General features: G+C 40.3%; 2 protein-coding genes across 3 annotated transcripts; one reads left to right on the forward strand and one right to left on the reverse strand.

The window, feature by feature from the left end:
- Window positions 1-8: 8 nt before the first annotated feature.
- On the reverse strand, window positions 9-12,613 carry TDG (thymine DNA glycosylase). 2 transcript variants are annotated; one of them, XM_083574139.1, is made up of 10 exons: window positions 12,490-12,613; window positions 10,059-10,201; window positions 8,706-8,914; window positions 8,135-8,204; window positions 7,610-7,745; window positions 7,442-7,524; window positions 7,257-7,351; window positions 6,826-6,997; window positions 5,491-5,619; window positions 9-3,694 (listed from the first exon to the last, which is right to left on the reverse strand). In XM_083574139.1, the coding sequence occupies exons 2-10, from the start codon at window positions 10,150-10,152 to the stop codon at window positions 3,558-3,560; spliced, it is 1,125 nt and encodes a 374-aa protein (XP_083430265.1). In that variant the 5' UTR covers window positions 10,153-10,201; window positions 12,490-12,613; the 3' UTR covers window positions 9-3,557. The 2 variants fall into 2 exon arrangements, with proteins under 2 accessions (XP_083430265.1, XP_083430264.1); XM_083574138.1 differs by having other exon boundaries at window positions 12,308-12,494.
- Window positions 12,531-16,657, forward strand: UQCC6 (ubiquinol-cytochrome c reductase complex assembly factor 6). The gene is made up of 4 exons (XM_083574176.1): window positions 12,531-12,635; window positions 13,126-13,317; window positions 14,865-14,994; window positions 15,647-16,657. The coding sequence occupies exons 3-4, from the start codon at window positions 14,887-14,889 to the stop codon at window positions 15,740-15,742; spliced, it is 204 nt and encodes a 67-aa protein (XP_083430302.1). The 5' UTR covers window positions 12,531-12,635; window positions 13,126-13,317; window positions 14,865-14,886; the 3' UTR covers window positions 15,743-16,657.
- The last annotated feature ends 239 nt before the right edge of the window (window positions 16,658-16,896 follow it).

Consider the following 16,896-nt stretch of genomic DNA (forward strand, 5'->3'; position numbering starts at 1 on the left):
AACCAAAATTAAACATCCGTTCTTTTATTTATTTCAAATAATTTATCCATTTCTTCTTTTCAACTGCACAAACAATTCAGCATTAAGACTTTTATTAAACAATGCCACAATTAAGCACCAGAAGATACTGCAACAATTCCTGGTTTGTTTTTTTGCAAGAAATTGGCAGATCAGAAGTGTTCAATACAATTTTTAAAAGCACCATGTTTGACAATAGACGTGCATTCACATTTCATTAACCTGTTGGTAATCTAATGGATGCTCTTTTAAGTAAGATGTTCCCTTTTCACACTTAACTAAAGTTACTACTGAGCTGTCCACCACCTGTGGCAATATAGCTTTGTTAAAACTAAAAATTGTTTCAGATCCCTGATGCAAGGCACTCCAAGCACTTGCAAGAAAGTGTCCATGTAAACAGCGATACATTAAAAAAATCCTTAAAAAAACTAAGGCTGTAATCCTGAACACACTTACTAGGGAGTAAATCCCACTGAACACATGAGGGCTTAATTCTGAGTAAACATGCATAGGACTGTGCTGCAAGTGAATCATGTTATAGATTGTTGACCAGATAATGAAAAGTCTCCACAGCAACCAACATGATCAGAACCAGAATATACACCTCAATCTTATTATTATTTTAAAAACAACAATGTTGTGTTTGTGAATTAAAGCACATGATTTTGGAGGGAGATCACAAACATGCTTATCTCTCAATGAGCAGCAAGTCAAAACACTACATAAGGTTCAAAGCTGCTAGCAAGCTATGGATCTACTTTAAATTGATCCACTCAACCCATTGTTCCTGATCCAAACACACACAAGGCATTCTTAAATAAATCCAGCTGTTTGTGGTATACTTAAATAGTGATCTAGACTATGTACACATTATGGAGACACAGTTCTTGCGCATAATTCAAGTATCCAAAGCACCTAATCAGCAGATGATCAAAACTTCAGTTTGATCCTCTTATTGCTTTTACTTTTAAGCCATCTCTTCCCCACTTGTGACAAAAAGGAGGTGCGGGGAAGAGAGAAGGAAGCAAGATATTAGGCACAGACAGAACAAACACTCCCAACATCAATTTAAGTTTATCCAAAGACAATGAGCATGATCTACTTGCATTGTGGGCTCAAAACTTGCAAGCAAAGAATTCCAACAGAGCTAAAACGGAGGCTGTTTTCTCCCTCCTTCACTTGTGCATACAAGGCAGTGCGAAGGAATGTTAGAGGGGAAAGGGACACATCTCCTTCATTTATACCCAAACTTTTGCAAGGCATGGAGAGAAGGGGCTCAATAGATCTGTGGAAATGCACAGAGACTTCCCATTTCTCCCAACACCGTAGCACTGCCTGTATGAGTGCCCATGAGTAGGAGGGGAGGACAGGGCAAGCTTACTGAAATCTTCCATATGCAGGTGCTGTGTCTGCAATGCAATGTCATTGTGCCCCAAACCATTAGGAAATGTTTTGTAGGTGGGCAATTATGTCCATTTCCTAGGGTAGGCTTGTAACTGCCTGAATGTCACACTACCACCAACATCGTTTTGGCCACCAAGATGTGGAATGTGATGTTTCCTAAAAATGAAAAATGCTGAATTCTGGTGAAGCTTCTTCAGATCAACCCTCTCTTGCCCCCAGTTCCTTTCCAATGTTTTCCTCCTCCTGTGGCATGTATGTATTTAAAACGCCTAAACAGTGGAACCTTAGTTGTTGAACGGCTTAGTTGTCGAACAAATCGGCTCCTGATTGCTGCAAACCCGGAAGTGTTCCGGTTTGCAGACGTTTTTCGGAAGCCGAATGTCCAACACGGATTCTGCTTGAGTGCAGGAAGCTCCTGCAGCCAATAAGAAGCAGCGCCTTGGTTTTTGAACAGTTTCAGAAGTCGAACTGACTCCTGGAATGGATGAAGTCCAAGAACCAAGGTACCACTGTACAGAGCATACATATTTCCTTCTTAAGGTGGTTCTCTATTCTGGCCAAAAGTTCTCTTGAAACACTAAATCAGGGTTGGGGATCATGTGCTGTTCAATTTATTGTTGGGCTACAACTCCAATCATCCTGGACCATTGCATGTCATCCTGGACATGCAATCTGGGGCTGATGGGATTTGGATTCCAAAAACATCTGGATGACCACATGTTCCCTAGCCCTAAATCCCCACCACTATATCTTTCCATTCCAAGAGCTACACTACAAGCCATTCCCCACCAGCAGCTCAACCTTCAGAGGGCAGGCAGAAGGGAACACACAAAATGTGGTGGTTATAGCATTCCCCTCCATCTTCCTGAGATAAGTGGCTATGAGACTGAGGTATTAAACTCTCAGAAACATGTGCACAGTCTCCTCATACCTCTCTTCTTTACACACACACTTTTCTCTCACACACTAAGGAATTGTTTACACATGCATGTTTATCATGGGCCACCAAAGATAATACACTGGAGGCAGGATTTCCATTTCTCACAAGGAAAGCTTTTAAGGGCTGAGCCAAAAGTAGTAAAGGGAGGACTGAACAAAGGCATGTGCTAGGATAATCTTAGATCAGAACTGAAAGAAGTGCTACAACTTTCAGTTGTTTTTCAGAGATCACTGTGAAAGGCTGTTAAAATGTTGATTTTAGAATCCCTTATGGGCCAAGATTATCCTCAAAATCTGAATCTGAAGCAGTGCCCTTACACTAAGGGGAACCCACTTGCTCTTAGTCATATCAGCAAGCAGTCAAATCTGACCGGCTGCACAGCACTGTAATGTCACCACATCCAGTATATAATCCCTGATTGACTGGGATCACTTGAGGATGAATGAAGTGGAGAGAGTGAAAATGCCAGCTGAAATAGCAGCAGATATTAAACAACAACAATAGGATGAAGGTGCTTGGCCCCCATAAAGTAACAGAGGATAGACCTGGTGATCATTTGGTTCAACCCTTATGCTTTTCAATGGCGGCAGGTCACACATTCAAGTGGCAGTAGTCAAATGATGTACATACATGCCTGCACACTACTTTCTGCCATAAAAGCAAGACTCCTTCACACCAGACGCAGGCCTACAACTGTGTGTAACAGATTTGCTGGACAATAACTTGCTATGTCACTTCCAGTAACAATGTTAGATCTACCAGCAGCTTTCCCTCTCCTTAGATGGACTAACACACGTATGAAATATCCCAACACATGAAGGGATAGGTTAAAAAGGTACGTTCACAAACTACATTACAAAATACAGATTTAAAACAAAACAAAACAAAAAAGTTTTCACCAATGAGAAGTCAGTTTTCTATAACTGCAACTATGGAACCATTTAAATACAAAAGTCTCATACAAAATAAGAAAGAAAGAGAAAGAAAGAGGGAAGCCTCATCTCTTAAAAAACATTTTCTTTAAGTGACCTGATTCATAGGTCTAAATCTACAAACACAAATGGTTATCATAAGAGAGAACTAAGAGGTAAAATGCTATTTAAAAATGCTTCAGTTGGAGAACTGAGGTACCATTCTTGACGTTTGCATTTTAAAAAACTCCTGCAGAAGTTACGCTTGGCTTAAAAGGCAGCCTTTAAGCATTGCTTCCTTCTTCCTCTTGTGGTCTAGAATTCCTGAAATCTGGAATCTGATCTGTGAAAGATTGTGTCATCCACTGTCCATTGGGGACATCTCCAAAGGAAGATCCACTGCTGTACTCTGCACTGGTTGCTGCAGGAAAACAAACCAAAATGACTTAATCGTTTAGTTGGTGCTCTGGCTGAAGGAAGAAAAGGCTTTTCCCCAAATGTGTTGGTTATAGATTTTGTCCACCAGGGGGCATCCATTCACCTGTTTACTGTAGCTGGTGGGTGGCTGAGGGTAGCCACCTCAGGGAAACTCTAACCTAGGCCCGCAGGTTGATTTAATCCGGCCCCCGTGGCATCAAATCTGGCCCTCTTTGAAAAAAGTTTGGACACCCCTGCGAGACTAACCCATACCCCACCATGAAATTTTCAGCTACAAAAGCCAGCCAGCTGCTATCCAAAGAAGTTAAACACATACAACTTAAAGCAACTAACTTACTCAATCTAATTCATTAAGAAAACAATTTTTTAAAAACTAAAGATGGCCATATTTTAGCCAATTCTCTTATAAGAAAGTAAGTGTGCTTCAAGAATTCTATGCCTTCCTCCAAGGCATTCCTGTCGGTCTGTTTTTCACTGGAAGAGAAATATTTGCCCATCAAATGTTCCATCTTTGGAAGGGACTCACTTTGTGCTGATATTAATTACTGGGTTAGTGCCATTACTTTTTATTTGTTTTTTAGATGGTATTTTAACAAACAGTTTTGATCTTATGCAGCTCTGGTTCTAATATCTGGTTTAGTGCTCTGCTGCTTCATAAATGATTGTTTATTGTATTTGTAGTTTCATTTTTATTTGTGAGCCACTGTGAGAATCACTTGGAGCTGACGAGCAAGACAGAAAATAAATGGAATTAAAAAGCACAACTGGTACTTAAAACTTGTATTTCGTTATTCTATTTCACTAAAGGTGATAAATAAGTCGAATAACCATGAGTAACTTTTTGGATTTTGGATTTGCTATTTCTCACTAATTTACCATGTCCTCTAACAGTACCCCTAGATCCTCTGGCATTAGCACTGCTGCTGCTGTGGCTGCTGCGCCTTATCATTATTATTATCATCATTATCTTGTTGTTGTTTAGTCGTTTAGTCGTGTCCGACTCTTCGTGACCCCATGGACCAGAGCACGCCAGGCACTCCTGTCTTCCAATGCCTCCCGCAGTTTGTTCAGACTCATGTTTGTAGCTTCGAAGACACTATCCAGCCATCTCGTCCTCTGCCGTCCCCTTCTCCTTGTGCCCTCCATCTTTCCCAACATCAGGGTCTTTTCCAGGGAGTCTTCTCTTCTCATGAGGTGGCCAAAGTATTGGAGCCTCAACTTCAGGATCTGTCCTTCCAGTGAGCACTCAGGGCTGATTTCCTTCAGAATGGAGAGGTTTGATCTTCTTGCAGTCCATGGGACTCTCAAGAGTCTCCTCCAGCACCATAATTCAAAAGCATCAATTCTTTGGCGATCAGCCTTCTTTATGGTCCAGCTCTCACTTCCATAAATCACTACTGGGAAAACCATAGCTTTAACTATACGGACCTTTGTTGGCAAGGTGATGTCTCTACTTTTTAAGTATCTTACAAGTGATAAATTGAGAGAGGGAAAGACAGAAAATATATGGCAACTGAAGAGACTGAATTTTACTTACACAGATTTATACATGCTTCTCTACGTCAGATTTTAAAAATAGATATAAAAAGTTACGTATGAATGCAGAATGTGACTTCTACTTTATAACACCTTAATAGTTTATACTTTTGCATTGAGTTCCAAATGCAGTGTTGCACTTGTCTAAAACAAAAGAAATTAATAGAACCAATCCTAATTATCTTCTGCATAAGGGAACATGGATTAAAATGAAGAGAAAACAAAATATTCCCTATACTCTACCTGTTCCATTTGAAGGGAAGTTACATGGTTCACCATCCTCGGCTGTTTTCTCACCATAAGCACCCCCGTAAGCTGCTTCATAACCCGGATCATATTTTTCTTCTTTGACAGCCATTTTCTTAGCATCCTCTGAAGAAACACATACATTGAAAGCTTAAATCAAATCTCTAACCAGACATGAACAAGTGGATATATGAGAAACAAAAATGGAATATAATATATGATCACAGTGGAGAGACCTTAATATGGACATGGATGGAAAGAAATAGTATGATACAATATGGAATAATGTTGGGGTGAATCAATAAAAAGAAGAAATATGGTTAACACTTATAAATAATTACAGTATTTAGGGGACCTATCATGGACTTTCCATGCAATAAATGAAATGATGACTATGAGACACTGTAACTTAGAGGAAATATTGTTTAACAGACAGTGAAGTATATAGTAACTCATATTGAGGATGGTTTTAAATAATTTTATATTCTTTCTGTACATGACCAGTACAGTGGAACCTTGGTTCTTGAACGGCTTAGTCGACGAACAAATCGGCTCCCGAGTGCCAAAAACCCAGAAGTGAGTGTCCCGGTTTTTGAATGTATTTCGGAAGCTGAACGTCTGATGCGGCTATTGGTTATTGTTTCTGTGGCGCCTGCACCAATCGGAAGCTACGTCTTGGTTTTTGAATGTTTTGGGAGTTGAATGGACTTCAGAACAGATTAAGTTCGAGAACCAAGGTTGCACTGTAGATGGAAAATCGGAAGTCCCTCTTTTGTCATTTTTGCTAATGTTTCTCTGTTTCTGCTTTCTTTGTTTTCTCTCTCTCTTCTCTCTCTTTATCTCTGTTGCCTCTTTCTCTTTTGCTTCTTTTTCTTGTATTGTATCTTAGGTAGCTGTAACCTTATTGCATTATGGGAAAATCTCAATAAAAACCTTATCGAGAAAAATAAATCAGATTTCAAACTTGACTTGAGCATATGAGGAGTCTTTCAACAGAATAACACTGTTATCCTACTCAGAAGGTATATTCTAATTATACCCTTATTGTATATGATTATATAATATCCAGTATAAAATAATTTTTAAGGAATTACAAGTTACAAGACCTCAAAAATGTATTAAAAACTTTCTATTTGCTCTCTCGTTAAGCTGTTTAAGGAATAGTTTCACAGAAGAAATCATGCATAAGTTTAGGACACTTTTGTTTAAAATAGGTCAAAACTGCAGTCTTCCGGTTACAGCACTGAGCAGCTGCCCAGGCCCACTTCATTTTTCTTATGTGAATTAGGTCTTTTGAGCAAATCCTGGTTATTCTGGCTTCATATGCTATACCTTGTGCTAGCTGCAAGTCAAATGTGTACTGCACTTCCTGGACCTCTGCATTTGACGCGACACCCTTCAGCTGATCCCTTAGGTCTTTCAGCTTGATGTAATAATGAACTTTATCTTGTGCACGAGGAAACTGAGCACATCTTGCACTGGATGAGGGCATAACATAGCAAAGCTGTAAAAAGGAAAAAATATCAAAACAGAAGGCAATGTTAAATCAGAAGCCTCCAAACTGGCAGAGCATTTTTAAAAACACTAACTTTGTTTCAAAAACTTCCATAATCTCACTCACAGGTAGTGAAATCTTAAATTCAAAGATCATAGTTTTGAATAGGAGTGTTTTTTTTCTCCATCAGTGCAAGTTTATATCAATTCATTCTTCCACAAATGGTAAGATTCTGTGTTTTCATTTCATAACCACGACAGGAACTTACTGTTTCTGTGTCTGGAACCTTATGTGGCTGGAGTCCAAATTCCAACTTTTTAACCTTCACTCCAAAAACCTCTTTGCTGAAAATGTCATAAATGCCTACAGTCAAATTAAATACAAATTGACTGTTAGTCACAATACAATACCAGTGAAATCAATATGCAGAAATCTTGTATATAAAAGGCTCACATTTTCCATTAAAAACTGCTATTTTAGGTTGATACTTCTGCAATTTTTGCACCAGAATCCGTCCTCCTTCCCGAAACTCTTTGCTAAAAAGTGGGAGGAAAATATTAAGTTATATAACAGGCCTGGAAATACCAATGATCTATTTACGGAATTCCAACTTGACCCTACCTGGAAAGGTCCTTGCTCCCTGGTGTTGTCCTTTCCACCATGTTTGTAAACCCAATACCATATTTATGTGGCAAAGTGTGGTCATCCATATGATTCAACTGTTCTTCACTTAACCCAGACAAAAAGAGACACTTCCCTGTGGAGGCGGAAAATATATGATTCTTATAGTTTGTGTTACAATGCAGTCAACTTCTTATCACTGCTCAGGCAACCAGTACTTGAACACCGTGTCATTTTTGGCTCTCTTATTGGGTGCTTCCCACACAATTTGCCTCTGATGTTCTTGGAAGGAAGTGAGATAACTAATATCTTCTCACCGCTTGGCATTTCCTTTTTAGCATTAATGCTGAATATGCACTATTTTACGTGATCATCATTTCACCCACGCAGCCATTCACTACACTTCTTCTAGCAAAAGCCAAATCTTGCCCACAATCTCATTTCTCTAGCCCTTCTACAATCAAAAAACGCAGAATTAAAACTGCATTCTTAAAAGTTTCAAGAGATCAAAAAGGAGGAACTTACAGAAGTGGTTTCCAGGTCCTGGGTAATGATGGCCTTTGTAGGCTGCCATTAAACCTGGATTTATACCAATCTAGAAAACAAAAGAACAATTAAATCTTCTAATCTGTTCCATGGAATAACTAAAAGTGCTTTGGATACTTTTTATGCCCTGAATGGTTTAGGACTGGGTCATCTACAGGGCTGCCTTTTCCTGGATGAGCCTGCCCACCTATTTACATTATGCTCCTATGTGTTTGGTTTTCCCAGCCAATCTAGTAAAATGATCACTTGAAACAATAAACGACCCTCTTCTTATCATTTAAAAAGAAAAAAAATGGGGGGGATGATGATAAATTATCCTCATAGAGAAACTCCCATGGAAAAACATTAAACTGTAGAGCCCAAAGGTCATACAAGAGGAGGAGGTTTGTAACATTTCTATACAGAGCCCAAATCTATACAAGGGAAGAACAGAATGCTATTGTTGCAACAGACTACCACTGACATCCCTTTGGGGTTTACTACAAAGTTGCTAACTGAACTGGCTGCAAAACAGTTATCTATAGATAAAACTTTCTTACATTTGACTTACAATTACAATATCCAAATTGAAGGTCAGTATATCAGGAAGAGTTTTGGTTAACAATTCAGCTTCAGATACGCCATTAAAACGATCTACTTTCCTTTTGACTTTAAAAGTATCTGTGATTTTTTCTTGTTTGGCTTTTGATTTGGCAACTTTAGCAGCAGGTTTCTTGGGTTCAGAAGTTTTGTTTTTTCTCTTTCTTCCTTTAACAGTTGCTGAAAGACAAAAGGAAATGACTTTTTATTATGTCTTTAGAGATGGCAAAATACTACTATTTAATCAGAGATGATGTGAAATGCTACATTTAAAAATCTATTTCTAACTAATAAAATATCTTTCAGCTAAACATGACATCCAACAAATATTCTCAATGAAAGCTGGAAGAACTCCACATCTTTCTAACTTATCCATCCCGTTACTGCCATGAAAAGAGCATCAGATCGCTCTTGCTGTTAATATTTACTTTTGGACAGATAAATATTACTAGAAACCTGCTGGTACAAGAAAGAGGTTTTTTTAAATGCCTTGCAAATGAGCTCTGGGCATCAAAACTGACCCCCAGTGCCCATTTCTGGAGAAAGTACACAATAAAAAATTACTAGAGAAATCTTAAGGTTATTCAAGTTTAGTTCTAGAGGCTGCTTTTACAAATAAATTCAATTTGCAATATAAATCACAAGGCTGCAAGAAAAGTTTGATTGCATCAAAACTTTATTTTGTGCATTATCCTAAGAAATAACTTAATAACTACATGGCAAGAAATCATATAGTTATGTTGCAAACTAAGAAGTTGCATTATTAAATGTTATCCAGAAATGAGTAACAATATCCAAGAATTGTAAAGGGATTGGTAATCTACTATTTTAAATATCGATGTAGAACAATCAAGTGAGACTAAATTTGTAATCTTTAATACAATATGCTGGCCAACCAGAAAAAAGATGGGATCAGTTTCTGAACTACAAAACAGAATAAAAAGGGTTGCATTGACAATCCGAGATCAATGTAATGCATGTATGAATACCATGATATGGACAGGTTATGCAACTTGTTCCTGTAACTTTGACATTTACCATTTACTGTATACAACAGAAATGCAAGTTAAGTATGTTCATGTAAATTGCTGCTTCATCAGTTATTAGAAAAATGTGCAAGCTCAAGCTAGAAGTGTCCACTCTTTCTTGTTACTACAATATTTTAAAACTGTAAAGAAAAGGGCACATTTTCACAATAAGCATTGATTCAGGTCAGCAATACCACCACTCTGAAGAATAAAGCTATCCAACTGCTTTCAGATATTCTAAAAGAAATATGTTCCTGCATATTTGCTTAAACATTTCAAGGAAAAAATTGAGACACCTTTAACAGGTTCTGGAACAAAGTCTGATTCCAAAGGCCCCTGAAGTGCTTCCTCTTCATTCATCATCTCCATGTTTGGAACTCCAGTCATCATTTGATGGAATGGAAAAGGATAAAATGCTGGTTGAAGGGCAGTATAATGTCTTTTAAAAAATAATTTAAAAAGGTTAAAATTACTACCATTTCAAATTATAAATTTGGAACAAAATTTCAAGTAGTATTTGACATGCATTTTCAAGTCTAGTCTGGTGGATTTCTTCCATGTTGGCAACAATTCTCATCTTATATATTATATACTTCTGCTCCCACAGGATCACAGCCAAGGTCAACAATAAGGGTACTTCCAGACAGGTGCTTGGTGTGGAATGGGTGCTCCTTAGACATGCACATCTTTTGCAGCATTCCCAATACATTGTTTGTGTAAAAATACCATTCTATACTTCCCCATTTAATTCAGACTTACCCTTTCCAAGAAAAATCCAATTAATTTAAAAAAAATGTTGCCAACAGCCCATTTGTGAGATCTATTAACCTCCGTTCTGGAAGTATCCCCAGTTGAATAGTTGTGCTTGCTTTTTGTTTGTTTGTTAAATATATGATCAGAGTGGTAACAGGGTTGATTCTCAAAGTCTAATTTAAACACAAACAAATGATTTGGAGAGTTACATTTCCTGTTTGCACGATTTGGGAAACACAAAATACTGTCAATTGCTAATCAAGTCAATGAGTCTCAACACTACATGCTAACCTGGTTCAAGCACTGAAAAACCCTACAAGCAGAGTAAAAGAAGTTACAACACACACTGAAAGGCACCACTTCTTGACAGCAAGACTATAGAGCAGAAGCAGGGGATTGGTCTGATTCAGTATAACACAGCTTCCCATGAGACTTCCTATGCTGCGAATAATAATAAAAAGGTACCAATATGCTCATGCAAACTGCTGCTGGGAAAACCTGCTGTCATAGGTCAAATACTAGTTCCTATCCGCAGTTGAGTTCATAGACATGCCCCATATGCCGTTTATTTTAAGAGAATCTGAACTGGACCATTGCTGTTGTACTATATAAAAGGAGGAACAACTAGCATCCTCAGCTCTACCATTATACTTATTAAGGCAAGTTAGTTTCCACCTTAAGTGTAATTGAAAGCGGGCAAGGAAAAACTGTCCTTTCACCACTCTTTACAACTAGCATAAAGAAGCAACTCATCCACATTATTTGATCCTGAATACACACCCGTAGAAAGGATAATTGCTTTCCAAGGTAATAGGAAGAGTTTTGAATACACATTTCATGGAGGCCTAGTTCCACATGAACTCTTCAAGTTGGTAAGCCTGTTTCTGGATTGTACCATTTCACACTGCAGGTGGAAGCTCACTTCACTACACACTCTTCAATTACACCAGTTCCATGCCCTTACTTGTAGAAAAATTAGAAACCAGAGGCTTCAAGCCTCTTTCTGACACGCCAGTTTTCTATGTATGGGCGCTTTTTGATAATATGAATCATGCCAAGCCCACCCACCCGCCCACCCACTCTGGTAGCAGCTATGTATGTATGTGCACATGTATATGCACAAAACATGTCTCTCTCATATCAGTCTCTGCCTTCCAACAGTTTGCCTTCACTCCTCCATTGTCTCCCGAGACAGATGGACACCAATCAATATATATATATGTGTGTGTGTGTGTGTGTGTGTGTTTGTAAATATTTATAACCCACCCTATAATCAAAGGATCTCAGGGAATGGTGCACGAGAACCATTTTTTAAAATTGCAATCAACAACAATAAACACACACATATACAGGGGAGTCATGACAGTAAAATGTGTGCTGTGAGCGTACCTAACAGATCTTGCTCCAATACAGTATTACACATATGCTAGTAAGTATACATAATTGTGTGTTTGTGTGTGTGTGTGTGTGTGAGAGAGAGAGAGAGAGAGAGAGATGCAGCCCTCCATCCTATGTGCATCTGCCTATGAATCAGTAATATAAACACGCATTATAAATAACAATACAGACGCGACCCAGAGCCTCGCCCACTCCCCTCTCCGAGTTCCCATTCCGGGCTCAGGCCTTGTCCTGCCTGTGGCAAGAGACCCTGGCCTGGAAGCCTTTTGTACTCGCCGCAGCCTTCTCCACGGCAGGAGGGGAGGCGACCACGGCCCCCTCCGCCCCCAGAGGGCCTTGGAAGCCCCCCTGCCCACCCCCGAGCTCGGCCTCGGCCTCCTTCCGCCCCCTCTACCTGGGGCCGGGCTCCTCGGCTTCCATTCCCGAGCGCTGGCGTCTCCCCGACGCCCACCTCCCCAGCTAGCGAAGGCCCGGCGAGAACTCGAGGCCTAGTCAGCGCCAGCCAAGCCCAACCTCCAATACCCCGCGACCCCCGTCAAGGCCCCTCCCCCTCCCCCCACAGCTCGCGCGCTGTACCTTCTGCCGCCGACTCTCTCTGGTTCCGCGGCGCCGGCGTGGGCTGGCCGGCCCACAGAGACAGGAAAAGGATAGACTGACACGCGGCGCGGCCTGCCGTAGAAATCCGGGAGGATGGAGAAACGTGGGGCTACGATTTCAGCGACGTAGGAAGCTTGCCTTTGCTCCGTTGGCCGACGTGGCTCGGCGTTGCCTGGTCTGAAGGGTAGCAGCGCTCCGGAACCGAGGGTGGCAGGCTAGGTTCTCTCTCGCAGCCCTGCCGGGGTTTGCTGGAGGGACGTGGGGCCAAACGGGGGAGGGCCTTATGCAGGCGGAGCTGATGCACGGAGCTACGGCAATATTTTATTACTTCAGTGTAATACATATATACACAAATTTTTATTTTATTTCAATTTTATCACAGACATAGCAAAAATAGGAGTGCCTTAGTTCATTAGCCTTATTATAGCACTTCCGGTCTAAAAGCGAACGGCTTTCCTCCGGAATATTTAGGGCTTTTTTCCCATATATACTTTAGAGCAGGCGTAGAGCACCTAGGGAGAGAATTACAGCCATGGGCGTCTTTCAAATCTTCCATTGAATGAAAAGGCTACACGAATGAAAAGGCTACACGCTATTCCACATTTCTATCTCTAGAGTGCTTTCAAGTTCCAGAAGAGTGATGGGACGTAACGTCTAGTTGTACACGTGACTTCTTGACCTGTGCGTTGCTCTTGCCTTCCGCGTCCTCTATTGGCTCCAGGTCCGGCCAAAGAGAACCTTCTTTCGGCTTGTCCTTCGTGAGATTAGTCTCCGCCACCGACGAGCCAGTGATCAGGGTTGATGCAGGTAAGAGGGAACCTCAGGGCGGTGCTGGCAACCAGGGAGCTTCATGGAAGAACCCCCCCCCATCTCCTCCTTTCCGTGGGGAAGAGCCTGGCTTGCCTTTTGGCGTTGTGGAAGGACACGCGTGTCCGTTGGGCAAGATGCGTGTTTGTCACATGGCGGATTTGCTTGGTTTCATGGGTCTGGGAGAACCGTCTAAGAGACCCGCAGACAACCCACTTCTCCCAACGTGGAGACTGCCGTTTGCTGGATCCTTTGCAACTGTTCCTTGGGGCGCAGGTGGCCTGTGTCGCAGAGTGCTTTCTTTTTTTTTTTTTTTTAAATAAATTTTTATTAGAGTTTTACAAGAGAAAAAAATAAAAATTTACAGAATAAAAAAAGAAAAACCACAGATAAAAATAGACAATACAAAAAAAGAAAACACACAAAATACACAAAAAACAGCTAAATAAGAAAAAAAAAGAAATTAAAAAGATAAAACAAATCCATTTTTCTCAATATCCTCAAAGTCATATGCTTGTATCCTTGACCTCCTCACACCTCCCCCCTTTTGTGTTCCCATTTTCATACTTAATTCAGCAAATTCTTACCCTTTTTCAAATATCTTAACTTTGTGTCATAACATATTATACCTCAATATTTTCAACCATTCATCAATACATTTTTTACATAATCTTATTAACTTTTGTCACTAGTTACCACTTATTACCAATCCAAGCATAATTTTAACATTCATTAATTTTACAGTATTTCCGAAGATAGTGCTTTCTTTTCTTTCTTGTTGATAATAATTTTTATTAGTTTTCAATTAAATTCCAAGAATAGTCTCATTGTAACAATACCAATTTACAATACAATTATTCGCAGAGTGCTTTCCATCAGCTTTGGCTGGTGGCCCTTATCTGGAGAGGGAATGCCTAACTACTGCTCTCTGTGCTCTGGTAATCTCGAGGTTAGATTACTGCAATAAAGACAGTCCCATCTAGGGTGTGTTTCATTAATCCAAACAGATTGTACCTATTTATGCCATGACAGACTAACGTGTTCTTTGTTTTCAGAAATTTTCCTGGATTGGAGCGCACAGCATGCCAACGATTTCTTAGATGCGCATGGGACTGAAATTGCAGTCCCATGCACATCTACTTAGAAGTCCCACTGTGTGCAATAGGACATACTCCCAAGTAATTGTGCATGGGAGTGCAGCCTAAAACTGTTTTTCCATCTCTGTGTTGGGGATTTGCTGTGTGGCTTTGAGCAAGAAAAAGCACAGGAAGGATGATAGTAAAAGATGTAGCTTTGTTTCAGGAATGAGGGTTCTAGGCAAGTCATACTAGTGTAGTAGATCCATTGTAATCAACAAACTTAAGTTAATCAATTGAAATCCATTTTGAGCATTATTAGTTGGATACAGTCAGCGATAGGCACTGCCAGAACGTCCAGCTTCTTGTGTTTCCATCCTGGACTTCATCATTTTCCTTTTATGTCATCAGAGTTCATGCCATTTCTTCACTATTCAGTGTCCTCGTCTTCCTCTTTTACTTGTATTCCAGTTGCTGCTAGTATCTCTTGGCTATGCCTGCAGGAGTAGCTTGGCCTCGCTACCTGAAAATGTTCAGTGCAAGTATGTTGGCCATGTTTGCTGGTGCAGAAGTTGTCCATCAATATTACAGGCCTGATCTTGTAAGTGGCTTCTCCCCTCCCCGCACCATTTATGTATTGGTTTGTTTGAAATAGTTGCACCTTTAAACTTCAGAAGGACCCCCAGGACAGCTTACATCAAACAACACAGTAACACTGGGAATACACTTATTCCCCAATACAGCTCTGAGAGGTAATATATCTCCCAAGACTCTAGGTTTTTTTGGGTTTTTTTACTGTCCATCCCATGACAGACAGTAGCCAGCTTCAGTAGCCTAGGTCTTAGATGAGCTGCTGAGCAATAATAGTTGGATATTCTGTTGCCTGGATGGCTTTGAACACCTTACACTTTTCCCTAAGCCTGCAGATCTGTGTCCAAAGGCAGTTCAAAATATTCCTTTATTGTTTTAGCCTTTTATCCATTTTGTGCATTTTGAAATGGAGTGTGGGGAATTTTTGGCCCTCCTGATGTTGCTGAACCCATTATCCCTGCCCATTGGCTGTGCTTGCTGCAGCTGATGGGAGTTGTAGTTCAGCAATACCCAGAAGCCCACACCTGGGCTAGAGCTACTACCTTATCATGGTTCATGACCTAGAGGTTTCCACTAAGTGTGCATATAATCAAAGCTATAAATTTAAAAACTGAACTTGTGGTTCTTGGTAAAAGTATGACTTGCCTTTTTTCTTTTTTTAGACAATACCAGAAGTTCCTCCCAAGCCTGGAGAACTCAGAACTGAACTATTGGGGCTCAAAGAAAGAAATCAGGAAGTTCAGCCTTCACAACAGTGATGATGCAAGGATTATGTTCCTCCATGAACTGCTCTTTAGTATTTATAATTGAACCTGTGTAATTTCAGAGTTTTCTGGCAACACAAGTCATCTAGTGTATGCCCATTTTCTGGAGTCAAAATATTTTTACTTCCTCCCATGCAATACAAGGCAGTCTTTTACTTAGCTGTCTGGTTTGTCTCAATATGTACCTGTAGCATTGCTCTCTCTATATGGCACAATATGCCAGTACTATTTTCCCCCTTTTCCTTAAAACAGTTTCTGTTGGTTTTTGATGAGGTGTTAAGCTTTTCTACCCTTCTGCTGAAAAAGGTCTGCAGAGTGACTTCCAGAGATCAATGAGCCAGTTTGTCAGCCCAAGGGCAGGGACTAAGATGTGACACAAGAGCAAAAGGTATCTCATAGAATAGGGACACCGAGGATAATCAACCCCCTGCAATGCAGAAATATGTAGCTGTCCGTTCAAGTACTAGTTCTTGGTTACACATTTGGTTAGTGTCAGTCAAAACACCTTCTTGGAAAGAGTTGCAATGCACTTGCAATGGACCTTACAGACTGGCTATTTGGGGCATAGGGAGAAATCTGTCAGCATCTCATCAGCCCCTCATCAGAGCAGATACATCCATTGCTGTAGGCTGCTCACAATTCTATAATGGGCTTCCAACAAGCAAGGGTGTCAAGCCTACCTTAAAGTGGCTGTAATGGAGGTGGATTTGCAGGTTGGGGCCTTGTAGGTTCTAGCACTGCAGCCTCTGTAGTAAAAGGCAGCAAAATGACACCCACTAAAGAACAGTTGGTTCCAATGGTGGGAGGGTAGCCCAGTTGATGAAAATAATGGGGACTGGAGATGGATGGTTGCCTCCTTGGATTTTCACTCCCTAAAAGTGGTGGTGTAATAAACTCACGTTTCACAAAGCTGCGTGAAGTGTGCTTTCTGTAGGCAAGCCTTAGGCTACAATCCTAATGTATCTACCTCATTGAGTTCACTAGTACTTCTTGAGTAGAAATTGTTATGATTGTCCTTTAAATCTATATTAACAGCAGCCAGTTTAATATAAGGTGTCTATAGTTATCTGCTGTACCAACTAGACTTTTTGCCTGAAGTGGAAGGTATAGCTGCTGTTCAGGATTTACCGCCTTATAGATTGGCATAC

This window comes from Podarcis filfolensis (genome assembly GCF_964270895.1).
Source record: "Podarcis filfolensis genome assembly, chromosome: 10".
NCBI lineage: Eukaryota > Metazoa > Chordata > Lepidosauria > Squamata > Lacertidae > Podarcis > Podarcis filfolensis.

What these genes read in the sequence shown, in the direction of transcription:
- TDG (XM_083574138.1), bottom strand. Translation starts at nt 12,333, where the DNA reads ATGGAAGCCGAGGAGCCCGGCCCCAG. An exon ending in GGGAGCAAGGACCTTTCCAG is followed by an intron (nt 7,525 to 7,609) that starts GTAGGGTCAAGT and finishes CCCACTTTTTAG; the next exon opens with CAAAGAGTTTCGGGAAGGAG. An exon ending in AGGTTCCAGACACAGAAACA is followed by an intron (nt 6,998 to 7,256) that starts GTAAGTTCCTGT and finishes TCCTTTTTACAG; the next exon opens with CTTTGCTATGTTATGCCCTC.
- UQCC6 (XM_083574176.1), top strand. Translation starts at nt 14,887, where the DNA reads ATGCCTGCAGGAGTAGCTTGGCCTCGCTACCTGAAAATGTTCAGTGCA. An exon ending in AATATTACAGGCCTGATCTT is followed by an intron (nt 14,995 to 15,646) that starts GTAAGTGGCTTC and finishes TTCTTTTTTTAG; the next exon opens with ACAATACCAGAAGTTCCTCC.